General features: G+C 40.5%; 1 protein-coding gene across 2 annotated transcripts in view; it reads left to right on the plus strand.

Annotated features, from left to right (window-relative positions):
* Phtf2 (putative homeodomain transcription factor 2) overlaps positions 1 to 20,663 on the plus strand; it is a 112,922-nt gene that overhangs the window by 82,747 nt on the left and 9,512 nt on the right. The window contains exons 10-14 of one of the 2 annotated variants that reach the window (XM_052173108.1): positions 6,602 to 6,820; positions 13,922 to 14,050; positions 15,428 to 15,700; positions 15,883 to 16,014; positions 17,609 to 17,695. In XM_052173108.1, coding sequence (XP_052029068.1) covers positions 6,602 to 6,820; positions 13,922 to 14,050; positions 15,428 to 15,700; positions 15,883 to 16,014; positions 17,609 to 17,695 — 840 coding nt within the window. Of the gene's footprint in view, positions 1 to 6,601; positions 6,821 to 13,921; positions 14,051 to 15,427; positions 15,701 to 15,882; positions 16,015 to 17,608; positions 17,696 to 20,663 lie in introns of those variants that run through there. The other variant, XM_052173109.1, reaches the window with a different exon arrangement.

A 20,663-nucleotide genomic window follows, 5' to 3' on the forward strand; every position in this document is an offset into this window, starting at 1 on the left:
ACATAAAGAATCTCACTATGTTCTGTTAGCTATCCTGGAACTTGTTAGAGACCAGGCCAGCTCTAATCCAGAGTCACCTGTTCTCTGCCTTCTGAATACTAGGATGGAAGGTGGGCCCCCACACCAGCAGCTTTGTTTTACAGTCTTGATGGGTACTGTAGCATTGATCTATTGTTCAGTCGCCATTCATGCATGTTCCTTCCTGCAGTATCTAGAAAGTCATTCACTTGGGTGCTTCTTTACTGTTAGATCTGTTTCCTTGTTAAGTGGTTTACGAGCGGTGCCTCTTTCATACATGTGGGGGTTAGAACAACTTGTAGTAGTTTATCTTTCCCAGGTGAGTTCCAGGGATTTAGCGCAGTTTGTCAAGATATTGTCAGACTTGCTGTAAAGTGACCTTACCAGCTGAGACAGCCTGCCAGCTCCCGTGTCTGTCTTTCCACAGTCCCATTATAGTGACGTTATTTTCTCGGTAATTTCTCTCATGATGCTATTGCCAGTTCCTAATTTCCCGTATTGCATCATTCAGTAATTTTCTTCTTTGATTCTAGGTTTTCTTTTTTATAGATTTGTTTCTTTGCTTATTGACTTTCTCAGACCTTTCCTCAATTTTTTGACACTTCTAGACTTAAAATAATTTAGACAGAAAAATAGTGTCATTCTATTCAATGTTCACTTCCCAAAGATGTGCCTGGGCCCCATCTGGTCAGCTCATGTTGCCCTTAGTCTTTTCAAAATATACAAATTTTCTTTTTCTGGGTGATTTTGAGTTGTACTTATGAAAACAAATGTTATCCTGAGGTGGAATATGAGTCGCTTCCGGCTGCCAGGACATTTACTTTCACATGCTTCTCTCTTAGTGTTTGCTTGGGCTGTGGTTGTGTTTCCCTCAAGGGCTGCATTAGACACACTAACCCAACTTACTGCTTTGTCACCCACATCCTGCTTTTAAACCAAATAACCAAGTCTGGGACATCAGAATCTTACTTTATGAAGTTAGAAGTTTACTGGCACTGGAAGCAAGATGAAGGGCCATTTGACACGTCTCCTGTATAGTTATTTGACTTTGGAAGGTTTTGCTTCTGTATCTTCGCCCTTTGCAGAGCACATTTTAATTACTGGAATTCTTGAAGAGCAGAATATTATTCTTCTAAACTTAGATTTTAAATGAATATTGCTTAAGAAACATATTAGCTGGAGCTCCACAGTTAAGAGCACTTATTATTATTATTATTATTATTATTATTATTATTATTACTCTTGCAGAGTGCCCTGGTTCTGTTCTCAGTCCCCACAGGACAGTTCACAACCATCCTGACTCCAGTGCAGGGATCCAACGACGTCTGAACTCCTTGGGCAGTGTACAGTGTACATACATACGCATGCAGGGAAAACATTCATACACAGAAAAAAATAAATGTTTAGAAAGAAAACATTTCAACTTATTTAACATTGATAGTAAACATTGCATATAAATTGAAATCTTCTTAGCTTCATTTACAAAGTAAAGATTTTAAAATAAATGATGTTTAAACAGTTGCGTTCAGCTCCCTAGATTTGACCTTAGAAACAGAGCCAACTTTAAAGGCTGTGTTCTAAAAGAGAACAAAACATTTAGAACAGAAGAACTTAATCTGTGGGTTGTGACCCATTTGGGGATTCATATTAGATACACTGCATTTCAGATATTTATATTACAATTTGTAGCAGTAGCAAAACTACGGTTATGAAGTAGCAAGAGATAATTCTGTGGTGGGGTCACTCGGCATGAGGAACTGTGTGTATTAAAGGGTTGCAGTGTTAGGAAGGCTGAAAACCACGGCTCTAGACGCAGCCATTGAGGCAACTGTGCAGAATTGTGTGAACATTGATTTATAAATACCAAACTCTCCAAATTACTTTGGTGTTTTGTTTTTCTTCTTTAAGAAAAAGCCTTCCTCCCCCAGACAATCATTTGGGTAGACTTAAACACGGAATGATTAATGTTATTTATTACCTTGTGCAGTTAACTACTTTAGAAAAAAATTCACACAAAATAAAAACAAACCAACCAACACTTTTCTTGAAGAAATTAACTGCTTTAGAAAAAAATTCACACAAAATAAAAACAAACCAACCAACACTTTTCTTGAAGATTCTAGTTCCTGTTTGTTATGGAAATATACAAAACGACAATAAGTCTGTCAGAGATAATGACGGTCTTTTCAGATGACCCAGAAGTCAAAAGAAAATATTTTGAATTTGCTTTCCTGTTATAAAATAATTTCAATGATTAAAAGAGAGAAGTTGTTTGAATGTTAGAGAATTAAGTGTGTCAGTCCCTGAGGTAGTGTGGGGACCCTGTCTCTCCTTGTGCAGGCCTCTACCTGAGGTAGTGTGGGGACCCTGTCTCTCCTTGTGCAGGCCTCTGCCTGAGGTAGTGTGGGGACCCTGTCTCTCCTTGTGCAGGCCTCTGCCTGAGGTAGTGTGGGGACCCTGTCTCTCCTTGTGCAGGCCTCTACCTGAGGTAGTGTGGGGACCCTGTCTCTCCTTGTGCAGGCCTCTGCCTGAGGTAGTGTGGGGACCCTGTCTCTCCTTGTGCAGGCCTCTACCTGAGGTAGTGTGGGGACCCTGTCTCTCCTTGTGCAGGTTTGTGCTCTTGTCCACTGTGCACTGTGTGTGCTGGCTCCAGCAGGTTCCCCTGTTTAAGAGACTGGTGGAATTACTTGGTTAACTAGAAGGCAGAATGTGTCCTAGAAAGTGGACTCTCCTGTTTGCTCTATTCTGCCTATTTAATTCTCTCTCTTCTTTTTCTTTCCAATTTTGTCCGTTTACTAGAGTAGATTAGTTCTTCATCAAATGAAGAGAGTGCGTGATAGAGATCTTAATAAAGAACCCGTGGCTTTTATCAAACTGTTGAAATGACTTTGGGAACTTTTTTCCCCCAAACTTTGTTGAGGCCCAGTTTGTGTATCTGTACCTTAGGGGAGCAAAACAGTTCTCAATAGCCAGGGTTAGATTGTACTGGTTTGTTTGTTTGTTTGTTTGTTTGTTTTTTAATTAACATATTTCTTATTTTTAGACTAAACAGTTGTTAGATAAAATTTGGTTTTAAATGTAAAGACCATAGGTAATAATTTTGAGTTTATATTTGTAATGTAATAATTGTAAAATATTTTGGCAGAATACAGTTAGAATTATAAATGCTTTCTTACTCATAAGCCCACCTATTAGTTTTCCCTCCACCTATTAGTTTTAATTAAAAAATAATACCTCTTAATTTGTCACTTTATTTCAATATATGACTAGAACATCTATATCAAAACTTAATATTAGATAATAAACTACCTTTATTAAATATTTGTCATGGGTTGGAGGGATGGCTCAGCAGTTAGAACACTAGCTATTCTTCTAGAGAGTCCAAGTTTGATTTCTAATATGCCATCTGGTGACTCACAACCAGCCATAACTCCAGTTCTGCGGGATTTGACCTGCCTCTTCTGACCCGCATGCAACAGACATGCACAGAGTGCACTGACATGTATGCAGGCAGAACACTCATGATTAAAGTAGGACTTTGAGAACTGTAAGGAAGCAACTCAACATTACAAATTACTGAAAACACTTTCTGTGCCCGGCTACTTAGTGAAACTTTCATAATCGCTGCGCAAGGTGGTGCATGCTTTAATCTCAGCACTCAGGAGGGAGAGGCAGGCAAATCTTTCTGAGTTCACGGCCATCCTGCTCTACAAAGCCAGCTCTAGGCCAGCCAGGGCAATTAATCTCAAAAAAATCAACCGAAAAAGAAAAAGAAAAGAAAGAAAGAAAAAGAGAGAGAAAACTCTTCAAATGAAAACTGCTTGAAGGGCTCTTAGTACTTTCGGTGACATTTATTTATTTATTTACTTATCAGAAATTCTTCAGGATTTTTTTTTTAAAAGACAGATTGATTTTGCCCTGACTTTCTATATTTTACATTGTGCTATTTAAAAATTTTTTATTTATTCTGGCAATTTGATATACATATGTAATCATATCCATCCTGGTTTTCTCCTCTCACCTAGACTCCTTTGTCATGTCCCTTTCCTACCTTCATGTCCCTCAAAAAACAAAACAAAAAACAAATAATCAAAAAAAGGTCTTAGAATCTATCATTGTTACTGTCCGTACGCATATGGGGCATGCCCTGGAGCGTGGGCACGTGGGGCCGCAGTGTGGAGAGCACTGCCTTTCCTTTCCTCGCAGCCTGATGGTTCTGAACTGGCTTGGGGCCTTGAGCTCCTCCCGCCCTGACCTGGGCTCCAGTGCTGACCTGGCATCTGTTTGTTACAAAGGAGAGCCATGAGTGCAGCCGCCGGGCTGGGCCGGGTCAGGCCGGGCCAGGTGACAGCAGCATCTCATGGCCTCTCCTGAGCTCTGCAGCCCTTGCAGGCTTTCTACCTCCTCGTCTATGATATTCCCTGAGACTGGAGGTTGGGGGTGACATAGATGATCCATTTAGGACTGAGTGTTCAACAGTAAATAGTGACTGTCACAGCTATCCACTGTTGGACGTCTTCTCGTGTGGCCTGTAGAGTTCAGCACCTGGGGGGGACCTTCATGTCTTTTCTCCTGTAGCACACTACACATTACTTTATGGCGCTGTGAAAGCTAGCCAGCAGGTAACTTCTGCTGTGTTAAGTTCATTTCCTGTTCATTTCCTTAAAAACAAATTGCCTCTTATTCATCTTCCCTTCTACAAATGGGTATCAGTATATTAATATCCATTATAGTGGGCCTGCATTTAAAAGTCATAAATAGTGCATTTTATTCAAAGTGATTTATTATCTGTAGTAAGGATCACAAACAAAAAGTAGTGTTTGTTTCTGTCTTTGTGATCCAAGTATGTGAGACTATTACATGAACAGCTAAGAGAATTATTGATCTAGAAAGTAAATGGAAAAAAAAGTCCTATGACTGTAACTCACTTCAGTGATGATGTAATTAGTCTACAGACAAGGCATTAAAATATATAAACTGTAATAGTCAATTATCCACATCTCTTTAAAGAAACGCAGGATCAATGCTATGTAAGAAGCTACTCAAGGCAGAGTAGCAAAAACAGTTGTGATTTCATTAGAGGAAAAGCTGTGCACACAAAGGATGCTGGGTAATGGAATTTGAATTTGGTCAAGGAACCTTGGGAAGCCATGGTGGAAGATTGTGATTGGAAGAGTGAAGGGGCAGTTTTATTTTGGGAAAGTTAATATATAAAGAAGGAAAGGGCTTTTAGGTGTGGACCATTCTACATTTTACAAAGGTATGAATAACAGTGTCTCACTTTTAACCTTTATTTTATGTGTATGACTGTTTTCCCTGAGTGTAACCACTTGTGTGCCTGTGGAGGCCAGAAAGGGGCATCAGGTGCTTTGGGACCAGAACTACAGACAGTTGTGACACTCTATGAGGGTGCTGAGAATTGGACCCAAGTCCTCTGGAAGAACATTTAACTCTCGAGCCATCTTTTCAGCCGTAATTTTTTTTATAATAATCATATTAACAGTCCTTAGAGGCAGAGGATAACAGATAACAGATCTAAAATTTGACTTGGTTTTAAAGGATTACTCATGTTTATTTTATAAACTAAAAATGAGGATAAAATCAGTCAGTAGAACATGCCTGTTTCTGAGCATGGTAATACTAGTACTTGGAAGGCTGAGACAAGAGCGGCATAGAAGTTCAAGGCCAGCTTGGGCTCTGTGAGGCCATCTCATTTAGAGAAAGAGAAAAGGGGTGGCGGAGGAGAAACAGGGAGAATAGAAAAGAAAAGAACAACACACAAAAATTACTTGGGTGACATCTTGAATATGTAATAAATCTGAAGATGACCGAGGTTTTTGGAGCCACCAGATTTCTTGAGAGGACAGTGCCAGCAGTATACAATGCTCTAACAAACTATGGTAAGTGTCTTTTATAGGTCGTCCTTTACCTGTGCAATTTAACTGTCTACCGTGTGCTGTAGATTATTGAAAACACAAGATAAGGATTGTCTTCTTGGTTCCGATTACCATGTATGAGCTTCGAGAAAGGCAATACTATGGTGAAATCTCGTTTTGCAAATATATATATATGCAAAATAGCTCCATTGCAGTAAGTCAGGCTTGCTGGCACACATCTCTAATCTTGTTTACTAATGAAGTGTAGGCAGATAAATTGTATTTCTGAAGCTAACGTGAGCTATATTGCACACCTAAAGCCAGCTGGAACTACATGGGTAAACATTACCTCAGCAAGCCAAGGGCTGAGGTCATTGCTTCATGGTAGAGCGCTGGAGGCCCTTGGGTTAAACAGGAAAAGATCTATACCGTATGAACATGGACTACTCTCTGCCTACTTGAATTCTGAACTTCCTATAAATTTTAAGAGAAAATAGGCATAGCTGTTTCATGCAGATTAACATCCAACCTGAAATATAAAATCAGAGAGCATCATTTTGTTAGTCCTAAAAATCAGTCTGTACTTAGTTTGCTGTCTTTATTGTCCTGGGACAGTATGCTTGTTGTAGCAATATATGGTTCTGATAAACTCCATGAGTTGGAAAGAATACATATTGTATTAATGTCAAAGGCTATCTTGGTTTCAGGACGCCCCTAAGTCGGGTACTAGTTGCAGCTCTCGCTGTTCAAGTTCCAGACAGGATTCTGAGAGTACACGGCCAGAGTCCGAGACTGAGGACGTGCTGTGGGAAGACCTGCTACACTGTGCAGAGTGCCGCTCGTCCTGTACCAGTGAGACAGACGTGGGGAATCCTCAGATAAAGCCGTGTGCGAAAAAAGAGTTCAGAGACGACCCTTTCCATCAGGTCAGTGCACAGTGTCGGTTGGTGGGACGGTCCCACCATCTCCTTTGAATGTCTGTGCCTGTGTTTGGCTTCATTAGAATATTTGAGTCTCTGCCGGGCAGTGGTGGTGCACGCCTGTAATCCCAGCACTCTGGGAGGCAGAGGTAGGCAGATTTCTGAGTTCGAGGCCAGTTTGGTCTGCAGAGTGAGTTCCAGGACAGCCAGGGCTACACAGAGAAACCCTGTCTCAAAAAACCCAAATCCAAAAAACCAAAAAACAAAACAAAACAAAACAAAAAAAAAAACAAAAAAAAAAAGGGAATATTTGAGTCTCCGTGTTTCTTTATGCTTGTATCTCTCGTCTTTCACACATATGTTCCTGAGTTAGTAGATGGAGTTCTGTGGATCAGATTTGTGGGTTTGATGCACTAGTCTCTTTGTCTTATTTAGATTTATGTATACCTTGGCCTAAATTCTGCCTTTCAGATTGTGACTCAAAAATCCATGTCCCCTGAGTATCAAATTTGTATTACTTAGAGCCCACAGTCACACTATCCAGTAGGAATATAGTGGGTCATGTATGTAAGTTTCCATTAGACTCATTAAAAACAGTTTTAAAAGGTGGAATTCCAATATCATTACTTAACCAAGTATATTCAACGTATTATTCCTTTACTATATAATTAATGTGAAAATAGAAATGGTGTAGATGATGTTTTTATATTAAGCTTACAAACTTTAGTCTGAACCCTTAATGTGCACCTCATTTTAGACCAATCACATTTAAGGTGGTAAAGCCAAGGTTGAGTCAGATACTGTATTGAATCCTTTAATGTTCTCACCGCCCTGCCTTTAACAGAACCCCCCATCTTTGTAAATCCTTCTCACTGTACTCAGTCTTGGTATTTGAAATAAGAAAAGAAGCAGGGTATGGTGGTGCACTGGGAATGCAAAGACGGATTCTGAGGCTGGCCAGCCTACTGGGCGAGCTCAGAGCAAGTAAGAGACCCATTCTCTTAGAGTAAGGTAGATAGATAGCACCTAAGACCTGCCACCTGAGGTTGACCTCTGACCCCTGCATGGGTTAGTGTGTGTCCTCTTAAGCACAGGCCCACCCTACACAGACAAATCCTTACCCCTTCTACTTACTTTCTTTTATCTAACTGCTTATCAAATGTTATCAAGAAAGACAAATCCTTAAAAACTAGAGATAGAAGACACCGTCCTTAATATGATTAAGACTAGATACTTAGGAGCCTTCGCTGTGACATAGTGCCACAGTCTGTATGTACTAGTGTTGTATAGTTCTGGTAGTCGATGGTCCCGGTTAGGGTGTCAGCATGGACACTCTCTTGGTACCCTGCATCCCCTCCTTGTACTGTAGATAGCAAGCTCTGAGCCTGATTCTAGGAAATATTTTATTAGAAGCAGGCACCAGGCGATGGCCTCCATTATCCTGCTTTTTTAACAATTATGGCAGCCTTTTTTGTTCATTTGTCTGCCAGTTTGGGTTGGATTTGAATTACTTAAAGTTTATAAGAATGAAATGTTAAAGATAACAAAAATTGTTGAGTGTATTGGTGCATGCCTTTAATCCCACACTTGGGAAACAGAGAGAGGTGGGTATCCTGTTTTTAAAACAAAACAAAAATTTAAATAACAATAAGTAGACTTTCCCTACAGATAGAAACTCTTAGTTTAAATTGAGAGTAGGATAGTTTAGTGTGGATGCATAAACCTACCAATGGAAACAGACCAAGGAATATCCAGACTCAGATGTGAGTTCTTATGGGTCCTGAGGTATGGCACAGTAGCATTAGGACTCAGCAGAAGAACGGATGGTGGGTTACATGATCATTCACATGTAGTGACCTGTGCCTTTAACACCATGGGTTACATGATCATTCACATGTAGTGACCTGTGCCTTTAACACCAGCACTTACTCAGGTGGCAGGGCAAGTGCCTCTCTACAGGCTGGGTACCACCCTATCTACAAAGGGAGGCTACCTGGTGAGGAGACACTGTCTCAAAGAAGGGAGAGGGGAGAGAGCATGAGGCAGGAAACAGAGAATGGGAAAGGGAAGAAAGAAGGAAGAAAAGCGGGAAGGGGAGAGACCAGGGGAGGGGGTGGACTCAATAGAGAAATAAACAAAAGGATCTGAAGGAGAGGAGAAGTGGAGCTAAGGAGTATGTTGGCATGGGCAGGGTGTTAGTGCGCAGCCATATGTTGGCATGGGCAGGGTGTTAGTGCACGGGCATATGTTGGCATGGGCAGGGTGTTAGTGCACGGGCAGATGCAACCCAGAGCAACAAGACGCCACTGGTGAGGGTCAGATTCCAAAACATTGAAGAGCACGGGCATGGTGGTGCACACCTTTTTCTCTTTTACAATAGACAACTTTATTTAGAGCATCAGACAATCTGTACTTCGAAGATTTAGAAAAGGTAAAGTTCACCTGAGTTCAGGCTACAAGCATACTGAATAACATTAGCAAGTAGAAATGGGTAATCTGAAACAAGCCCATTCCTATCTGCAATACCTGGGTGGGGCACAACAACAACAACAACAACAAAGGTGCACACCTTTAATACCAGCACTCGGGACAGAAGCAGGCGGGTCTCTGCTAGTTCTAAGCCAGCCTGGTTTACATAGTGAGTCCCAGGACATCCAGAGCTACATAATAGAGAGACCCTGTTTTAAATAAATTAATAATTTTTAGAAATTGTTAGTACTGACAAGACTTTGAAAAAGGAAATCGTTAAGCAGTGTGTTGATATAGATTTGTACAATTGCTTTGGAGTAGCTTGCCATTATCTGATAAATGTGAAGGTGCACTTGACCTAATCCCCTCTCTTCAGTGACATTTTAGATAATGGACATAGGAAACGTAAGTGTGCATCACATTGTATGTGAAAGTAAAAATTAAGTTGGGACATGGGAGTGGCAGAAGGCTTTAATGCCAGCACTCCACCAGGCAGAGGCAGGCGGATCTCCATAGATTCAAGAACAGCCTGGTCTACATAGTGAGTTCCCGGGTGGCCTGGTCTACACAGAGAAACTGTCTCAACCAAAAAGGAAAGGAAAGCAAGCAGTAAGTGGAGCTAGCATAGCAGGGATGATTAGTCTTCGTTATGAACTGAGCAGAGTTAGAGTCCCCTAGGAAACACACCTTTAGGTATTTGGCGCCCCTTAATCAGAGGAGGGAGGACTCTGTCTACAGGACAAAGGCAGCCAGCGTCGGCCTTTTCCCTGCCCTGCTCCTGTTAGTGCCACACAACAAGACATCTTGGAGTCACGCTTCCTGTACCACACTAAACTGTGGGCCAGGGTCACAGCCTTCCTCCAGCCTCTTCCTGCTGGGCACGTCGCTGCAGTGCTGGGAGGCACACACATAAATCAGAGCTTGTGCTAAACAGCTCATAGCCATGACGTTCAACTTAGCCACATGCCAGCACAAGTCAGTTTGGGGAATATCAGTTTTCAGTTATAAATTGAAGTATAAATTTGTTTTATTTTTTTGAGTGAAAGTAATTTGAAGAACTATGTAGTACTGTTTATATATTCATATAAATATTCATATAGCATATGTGGTTGGGTGTAAAATAATGAAGGGAGTAATAAGCATGGAATTTACAGTTGTAGAATTTGGTGATTAACAGAATAAAAGTTTGTAAAATAAATTGACTTTACCTAAAATGTTTTACTTCAGCAAGTTGAGAAGAAAGGTGAATTTGGTAAAGCAAGGTGCCTGAGTAGCTGAATGAAATGTTTCGCTTTAGACATATGCCCACTGGTTTTGGCTTCAGGCCCATTGCCAAATGGCAGGGGAAAGCAAGCTCCCTGGGAGGCGGGGAGAGTTAGTGAGTGACATCAGAGAAGGCCAGCATGGCTGCTGTGGAAGATGAGGTGCGCAGGAGAGGTGGGGACCTAAGAGATGAACATGTACAATACTGAGCTCATTGAGGTACATGTGACGGAGCTAGTGGGGGAGATGAAAAGAACTGTGAAGATCCACAGGTCCTGGCAGGGATAGCAGGGAGGAGTGTGCAGAACAGGCAGGCACTAAAACCCTGCTGGCTTCTGCCCTTGAGAGCCAGGTTCACTCGGGTCTGCCCATGAGGAAAGACCCCGAGAAAGGGGCGTCTGAATACTGTTTCTGTGGGAGTCCAGATGGCAGATAGGCCAAGACGGAACTGATAAATGGAAGTCATGACTGTGGAACAAGCGCTTAAACTGACCTGGTCAGATGGGAGGTTGCCAGTGGTGACTCATTGCAGAGGTAAAGCCTATTCAGGGTGTGGCCACAGGAACACCTCGGCCCGTGGATCTGAAGCAATGAAAACAGAGAACAGTCCACTAGACGGTGATGTGGGCAAGGCATGTGCACACTTACCCCCGCCACTGAGATTGGCGCTAGTTGGAAATAAATGCCTTTGAGCCGTTGTCTTAGTCAGGGTTTCTATTCCTGCACAACATCATGACCAAGAAGCACGTTGGGGAGGAAAGGGTTTATTCAATGTATACTTCCACAATGCAGTTCGTCATTAAAGGAAGTCAGGACTGGAACTCAAGCAGGTCAGGAAGCAGGAGCTGATGCAGAGGCCATGGAGGGATGTTTCTTACTGGCTTGCTCAGCCTGCTCTCTTATAGAACCCAAGAGCACCAGCCCAAAGGTGGCACCACCCACAAGGGGCCCTCACCACTTGATCACTAATTGAGAAAATGCCCCACAGCTGGATCTCATGGAGGCACTTCCCCAACTGAAGCTCCTTTCTCTGTGATAACTCCAGCCTGTGTCAAGTTGACACACAAAACCAGCCAGTACAGCCGTTTTCCCTGTAACTCCATAAACAGTGTAGATGTGGGCTGTGTGACTGTTGTACTGTTGTCCCACTCACCCCTTGGGACATCGTATGTATTTAGTAAATAGTACTTAAAAAATACATGGCACTTAGGACTTTCCAAAGTTATTTAAGAAATTGTTTAATAATTTGGCCCTATGAATTTGATGCCATCCTTTTGTTATTCTGTTAGACTAAAAACTTCTTAGCACACTACTCTGCATATTAATTACTATTTTTAGAATAAGGGCTCTTTTTTTTTTTTTACACAATTTCATGTTCTCACATTTCCAGAAGGCTCATGTTTCTTAGTATTACTAGTTAATAGGCAGTATAAAGTAGTTTCCTTTAATGAAGAAACTACCAGATAGTTTTCTTGTCTAGCTATAGGTCTGTGTTAGGTTTGCAAGACCATTTTCTGTTTACCTTGAACATTTGGATTGGCATGTTCTTTTGGGATATTGCCAAATACATAGTTTTGTTACATTTGTAAATAGTAGCACATATTTCATAGAAGAGGACTTTTCTCTGCTAATATAGCTGGGTATATAATGAAATAAAAAGCCATATTCAGGTGATACTATTTTCTAGTAGGTCTAGCCAGATTCTAGTGACTACATTCCCATACTTGGAATCACCAAGTAAAGCAGTTGTCATGGTGAATTTATTTGGAATAAAATATAACATCATTGCAATTTAAGGTCTTCCTTTTGAACGAAGATAAAAGCAAAGCCCTGGAGATCTGGAGTGAAGGAAGATTCACCTTGAAAATCTATGCTCTTCAGTGTGTGCAGCCTGCACAGACCACACGTGACCCATGCTACCTCTGTGCTGCTCAGCACGGCTGTCACAGCTGTGTGTGCTGTGGTGCCATGTGATGAAGTCACAAACTTTTAGTAGCTCCTTGCTCTCTCGCCTTTCTGCTGAGCCCTTTAGGACAGGATGTCGTGATGCTCTCTGTATCCTGTGTATGTTTAAACAAGACTTTTTAAGTGTATATTTGACAAAAACACAAATACATTGAGAAGTATCTGGTTCTTTGGAATAACTAAATTGGCCAGTTCTCATGGCCATCTTCTCTCTTGGCATTTGGCTTTAAGAAAATGAAGCCAAATGTTTGCAAAAGTGACTTGAGAGAACTACTTTGAGGATGGCAAAGAAGTTGTCTTCTTATTCTGTCTCTAGATTGGGCTCCATTGTACAGCCCTGTAATTTCTGTTGCACAGTGAGACTGGAAATCTGTTATTACTTGGTTAAAGTCTGTTGTTGCCTACACTTACTGTTTTGTGCTGGCTAGATTTATTGTCAACCTGACAGGATCTAGAGTCACCTAGGAGACAACCATGCACTTCCATTAGCTAAGCCTCTGGGACACTCCTGTGTTTCAGTTTTTTACTCCACATTGTATACATTCTGTGTGCCTTCTCCCCTCCCTGGCCTATAAAGCACTAGAGTCAGACCTCAGGGCCTCATGCATTGCATACTTGATGGGCACCCTCCCTCAAAACCACACCTCTATGGCATTTTGATTCTAGTATATTGTAGAATTTATTACTAAATTTTCAGAGAAAGTTTGATATATATTTTGATACAAAATTATTTCTCTTCTAAGCTACCATATATTGTTAAGAAGCTATGAAATATCACTTACTTCAAGTGATATTTCATAATATTTCAAAGCATGTAAGCCTCACAGATAGTAGAATATATAATTCCATGAAAGTACTTAGATAAGATAAAAATGTCCCTCATTTTTAAATATTATTGACTTTTTAGACAACCTTAGTTAAATCTCTTTGTTCACCTTTAATCCCCCTTATGAAAAATTATATTTCTAAACTTTATGGAAATATTTTGAAATATTATATGTCAGCAATCTGTTGATCATATTCCTTAGGTTACTGTGAATGCCAGACATTGTTTATATCAAATGTGGGAAATATATCAATCCTTGAGTTAATTGTGAGTTAGAAATGCTGTAGTGTAAACTAAATAGTCCTATTCCAGCTCCAGTGTAAGTTCTACATTTTTATAACTGTATAATTTTTATGTTATCTATTAAATTTTAACTAATTTTAAATTGAGGTTTTATGTAACTAAAATTGTGCATAAATATGGCTAATGTACAGATAAATGCATTTCATTTATAAAGTATATATTTACCAATTTTGTTTAGTATAATTATGATTATAGATACACACATAGTTATATATAGTTTTGTAGAAACTTTGATTTGTGAAATGTGATAAATGTGTTCAATTCTTTTTTTTTTTTTGTAGAGTCATTTGCCTTGGCTTCATAGTTCCCACCCAGGATTAGAAAAAATCAGTGCTATAGTATGGGAAGGCAATGACTGTAAGAAAGCAGACATGTCTGTCCTTGAAATCAGTGGAATGATAATGAACAGAGTGAGTACTCAGTTTTTTACTCTTTAGGCAAAGGGTAAATTCGTTGGTATCGATGCATGAACTAAGTTTTAATAACCTATGTACTTCTCTTTTTTTTCACACTGAAAAATTATTTTTCTTTTAACCCTATCTAAAAAAGTGATTTGCCCACCAACCCTTCCATCATTTGAAGGGGCAGTGGAGTGTGTGGTGTGAATGTGTCATAACTTACTTGTGGAAGGCAGGTAACAGTTAAAACTGCTGTGTTTGTATGTGTGTGTGAACTTATTAGCATCTAAAACGTAAGCAAGAAACTTGTGCTTCCTTGCTTAGACATAAAGTACAGTGGGCCCTGCAGTAGCTGAAGTTTGGTACAAATACTATGGCTTTGGTATTTGTTTCAGTTTCCATTGATTTTTTTTTCTTTTATTAACTCTTTCAATATTTTTTTCCTTATTTCTCTGTATCACTAGACATAATCTGATTTGGAGTTTAAAATTTTCATGGTCCTTTATTTTAATAGAACTTTTGTCATTTTAATAGGACTTTGTGTAGGACAGGAATTAAAATAACTGCATCTAGAGATTGGCAGATTCCATATTATAGTTCTCACTGTGAACAATTAAAGCCAGTCAGCCAATGAGCTTGGGGACTTGAATCTAGAGGAACTTTGTAGTTTAAATAACTGTAAGATAACATCGTCTGATGGATTGATTTAGTGGGTGAGTTTAGAAGTCAGCTCTGTAATTCAGCTTTACCAATCTAGCATATTTAAAACTTTATTTTTTCCATACTTAGTATCTTTTACTTTATTATATCTCCTACTTAATTTCTTCTCTCTTATTTATGTCTTATTAAATGATATTTATTTGCATGCAGAAGAAAAATACAAGTTAAAGACGTATTGAATATTTATAACTTTTTAAAATTACATTTTTGTTTAGTAGTTTTGAGGCCAGGCTGCGAGTGTCGCAGTGTGCTGCTTACGGTCGGAAGCCGTGCTCCTCTCGTCCTGCGTGGTCCCGGGGCCATGCTCAAGTGCTGAGGCTTCCGATGGGCATCTTCATCTGCCGAGCCATCGCTCACTCCTGAACCTTTTCTCGAATGAATTGTGTTTAATTTAGGATGTGATCTCAATACTCTAATATTAATATTTGTAGATGTTTTAACTTTTAAAATAATATGCATAGATTTCTAAGTATCTAAGATCGATTTTTCTGTCATATCTACTAATGAATTGGTGATTTTATAATTAATTTGTAATGGGCTCGTTTCATAATGTATTAAATTAAAAGAAATTAAAATCCTATTATAAAAAGTAAAGTTCCTTAGGGATTTGTTTTACTTTAAATTTAATTATGTGTGCTTCCCTTTGCCCTTGTGTACCTGCTTTCTCAGGTGAACAGTCATGTCCCAGGCATAGGATACCAGATATTTGGAAATGTCATCTCCTTGATCCTGGGCCTCACTCCGTTTGTTTTCCGACTGTCACAAGCAACAGACTTGGACCAACTCACAGCCCACTCTGCGTCAGAACTTTATGGGATTGCATTTGGCTCTACCGAAGATTCCATGGTTCTCTCTATGGTCCTGATAAGTTTTGTGGTTCGTGTGTCCCTTGTGTGGATCTTCTTTTTTTTGCTGTGTGTAGCAGAAAGAACATACAAGCAAGTGAGTGTGATATGAAGAATATTAGTTTACCCTTTTGTAGCACTCAGAGTATTTTTTAAAGTATTTTAGTATTTCAGTAACCACTTTGTAATTATTTTGTTTCCCCTTTATATTAAATCATAACAATTCGTATATTGCCTATTGAATTTTATATAAAAATATTCATCTTAATCTTTTTATAGCGGTTACTCTTTGCAAAACTCTTTGGACATTTGACATCTGCAAGGAGAGCTCGGAAATCTGAGGTTCCTCATTTCCGGTTGAAGAAAGTACAGAATATAAAAATGTGGCTATCTCTCCGTTCCTATCTTAAGGTAGATGATCTCTCTCTCTCTCTCCCTCCCTTCCCCCCCCCCCCCCCCAAGACAGGGTTTCTGTGTAGCCCTGGATGTCCTGGAACTTACTCTGTAGACCAGACTGGCCTTGAACTCAGAAATCCGCCTGCCTCTGCCTCCCGAGTGCTGGGATCAAAGGCGTGCACCACCACCGCCTGGCTAGATGATCTCTTAACGTACTGCCTTTCCCAATACTTCCAATTTCTTGTCTCTAAGTATGGGGGTGCGTGTTAGAGTCAGCAGTTTCTCACTCAAAGGCTGGGCTAAGGATTTTGTTCTTCCTAGAATCGTATCACACACCAGCAGAGGGAGCCCACTACTTAAAAACCAATCTAGAGGACTCTAACCGCAAGACCTACTCTTTTTAAAGTAATCGTACATAGCTGTTTTACTTGCTGCTCCTTCCTTTGCTCTTTTAAATAATCGAGCTGTTTGTGGGAATAAAATGTGAAAACGCTAGACTCTAGGAAAAGGAAGACATTTGAATTAATTTTAAGGAGACCTTTTTATTCTGGAGAGTTTGTTTTTATAATAAATAGCAGCGGGTTTTATTATATATGGAGTATTCAGGCAAGTTCCGGATGTTTCTCCCTGCCACTTCCCTTGTTTTCTGGCATTCAGCCCATCTCTGAGCCCCATCCTTTCTGCGTCCAGAATAGATGTGAGTCTGCTGCCATTTCTTTCTGTCTGTGCCCACCTCCCTAGTTGAAATGACTAGTCATCTGTATTGGTGCATAAAGCTGCTGCTGACCTGGTTTCATTTCCAGCATTAACAGTTTTCCCTCTGTTACTGTCTTCAGCCTGCCATGAGAGATTTTAAGTCTGAGGTAGATTCCTACACCTACACTCCAGATTTCTGGAGTTTCTGCTCTTCTTCTTGGAGAGAGCAGAACAGTAGTGTGCTGGCTGCTGTGTGTGGCCTGGGCAGTGCTCCTCTCCCCGTGGCTCGTGGCTTACACTGCATCAATTCCTTGCTCGGCCTTTGGACTGCATTAGCTCTGTAAATGACTGGGAGCCTCTGCTTTCCACCTTTCTGACTAGGACAGTGCTGGGTGCCATTCTGTCCTTGATCTCTAGATGATGTGAACACCACCTCCTTAGCTCTTCAGGCACACATGTCTAACCCCCAAATCTAAATTGGTTTCTCTGACATTGACTCCAGTAGATAGTTTTCCTTCATAGCACTGTGCAATTCTCACGTCTCTGAGCCTTTGAGTTTATTGTTTCACTCTCTACCTAGTCCTGTGAAGGGAGAGATTTTACAAGGTTTGTTCCCTGCTGTATTCCTAGCATCTAGCTTAGTGCTTACTTTTGGCTGTTACTCAAGAAACAATTGTTGAATAAATGATTATAGTGTTGGATAAGAAGTTAGACTGATGAATCTGTGCTGTGCAGACACCATGTCAACAGTGTTGTAACATTATAAGGAAATACTAACACTTACAGTTCATCTGGCGAGTTAGGTGTGTTTTCAGCATTGTAAGTTATGACCAGCCGTCACACCTTAACTGAAAGCATGGACATTATCTGCTGTTCCGCAAACATTTAAAGGCGTTTTCCCTTCCCCTGCTAGCGCCGAGGCCCTCAGCGCTCCGTGGACGTCATTGTCTCGTCGGCCTTCCTACTGACAATCTCAGTTGTGTTTATCTGCTGTGCTCAGGTAAGCCAGCATGCTCCGTGGAGACAGTTCCTAAAAATGGTTTCTGCTTCTAATTCAGATATAAGGCATCAGGTATCATTCCTGTTTTGAGTGAAGAGTATTTTGATAGATTCTTCTCCCCTTGTCTCCTCACTGCCCACTCCCACTGAACTTCCCTAGGAAGCCCTCACCTGCCAACCCCAGTCTCTCATTTTTTCACATCTTGTGTGTCCTTTGTGCATATCCTTTCTTACTCTGGTGCCGTAGTTCAGAGAGGGCATCTTATCCCTTGGAACTAGAGTTATAGACATCTGTCAATCTTGCAGGTGTTAGGAGCCAAACCTGAGTCCTTTGCAAGAACAGGAAATGCTCATAACCCCTGACTGACACCCCACCCCCCAGACAAACTTGGAAACATGTTTTGTAACTTTTTTCTATAGAAAAAGAAATTGCATCTTATTTTTCTCTATATCTTAAATAATAGGCATGCCTATTAAATAATTGTATTTAATACAACATAGTAATTGTCTAGAATTACTATGTATTTGTTCTTATCGCCTATATTCAGTATTTACAAAATTACTCCAGCCATCAGTTTCCTCACATCTAATATTAATTTAAAAAGTTTCTTCTCCCTGAACCATTACTCTGAAATGACTGCTATATCTTTCAAAAAGAATTCTCAGTGGTCACGTGCTTTGCACGCAGTCTGTGCTGTGAAAGACAGTGTAGACATCCACCTCAGATGTGACAGATTACTCCTGCTTTAAAACACCAATCAATCGTGCTTTGATATATTATGTACCTAATTGTCTATGTGAATATTCTTAATATATGAATTCACAAGACATTAAGCATCAAAAATTAAGAGAAAGCTTAAAAATGAGAGCAATTATGTATGTGTGTTAGTCCTGTGACAGCCCTAGGGTGAGAGGGTGAGGGTTATTGTCAGTCCTTGTGTTCCTTAAGTAAGCGGTACCCAACATGAGGAGCTAATGCCTTGAAGAGCGTCTCTCTGTAAATATACCACAAAGTCAGAACCCTCAGGCCCACAGCCTTGATTACAGGTAGGTAATTGTGTGCCTGTCAAACAGGTGGTCAGCAAGAAAATAATTATAGGTCTGCCCTTACTATAGGGTTAGGGTTCAGTTTGGCACTTCATATCTCATCTTCAGCTTCCCATGTCAAGACATTAATATAAAAAGTGGCCCTTAGCTTATGGATACAGGGCAGAAGTAAAACCAACGCTGCCCTAGAGAATGACTTTAACTTAGATGCAACAGAATTTACACAGACTCAAAAACATGAAGAAAAATTCAGCTTGAATCGGCTGATCAATAAACAGCAGGATTCTTTGCCAACACTGTCAGATAATGGACTAGGTTGGTTTAAAATGATTGAAGTCAGATAGCACTCACTGTGAGAAGAAAAAAAACAAAACACAGATTTTTACAAGAACCTGTAGTACCTCTGAGAATGAAAAAAAAAGTTCTTGACATTTCAATCAAAAATGAAAACAATGAAGCGCTAGAACACACATTTAGTGAACTGGGGTATTGAAGTAATGCTCTGTAACTCAGGACAGATAGAGACGGGAAATGCAGAAAGAAAGTGAGACGTGGGGCAGCCCAGCCCTCGCGTGACAGGAATTCTAGGAAGACAGGGGAGAACGCATAAAGACAGTTCGTGAGCTTTCCTGTGTCACGAACTAGTTCCCAGCTAAACAGGATGCTGTGCCTGGCTTGGGAAGCCGAGCAGGCAGGGAAGGTGGAGTTCACGAGGCTAGCAAGGTTGTCTCAAGAGAAGAAAACACTAACACCCAGGTAACATCAAGTAAGACGTGATCCAGCTATAATACAGTCACGATGAAACAGATCTGCAAGGAGGAAATTCATACATTTAGAAAATGGTAAAGAACATTTATATTAAAAAAAAAATTTAAAACAATATTAAGCTACTTTACTGGCCTAATTTTCAATTGTGAATTCTCACTTAACAGGTGTTACTCCCAGATTTTTCCTTGGGTCCTAGGAGTACAAGATCCTCACATGTTCAGCCATCTCCCCAGCACATTCTTAGCTCATGTTACAGCATAACCTTGATAGCAGGACCAGAGAGAGCGTGAAAAGGGGAAGCTCTTAGATATAAAGTCCTGCAGCAAAATGTCGCAGAGGAGTGGCGTGAAGCCACGACCAAGGCGCTTTACCCCAACGTGCAGGCATCTTTAACCTCAGAGTATCGGTTAATGTAGTTTCATGCATGTAGGTTGTTAAAGTTACAAACGTCATTTGAAAAATGAAGAGAAATCATGCAGTTATGCAGAAAACAAATTATAAATTTTCAGCAGACTCTTAAATATGAATTTCTATTTTTCACTTTTATTAGTATTAATCATAAAAATAATGGTTTCACGGTAACACTTTACTATGACGGTATACATGAATACTGACCATCTTTAGTCCTCAGAGAAGAGTTGGGATCACAGTCACACGCAGTTAACAGGTGTTTTGATTGGGTGTTTTTGTTTGTTTGGTTTGGTTTGGTTTTTTGAGACAGGGTTTCTCTGCATAGCCCTGGCTGTCCTGGAACTCACTTTGTAGACCAGGCTGGCCTTGAACTCAGAGATCCACCTGCCCCTGCCACTGGAGTGCTGGGATTAAAGGCATTGATATGGTACTTTGTCCTTTTTTTTTTTTTTTAATATTTTCTTTATTTACATTTCAAATGTTATCCCCTTTCCCGGTTTCCCCTCTGGACACCCCTATCCCATTCCCCCTCTCCCTGCTTCTATGAGGGTGCTCCCCCATGTACCCACCCACTCACCCCTGCCTCACTGTCCTGGCATTCCCCTACCCAGAGCCATTGAGCCGTCACAGGACCAAGGGCCTCTCTTCCCACTGATGCCAGACTAGGCCATTCTCTGCTACATGTGGGCCAGAGCCATGCGTTCCTCCCTCCATGTGTTCTCTTTGGTTGGTAGTCCAGTCCC

The sequence above is a fragment of the Apodemus sylvaticus genome, chromosome 2 (genome assembly GCF_947179515.1).
Source record: "Apodemus sylvaticus chromosome 2, mApoSyl1.1, whole genome shotgun sequence".
Classification (NCBI taxonomy): Eukaryota; Metazoa; Chordata; class Mammalia; order Rodentia; family Muridae; genus Apodemus; species Apodemus sylvaticus.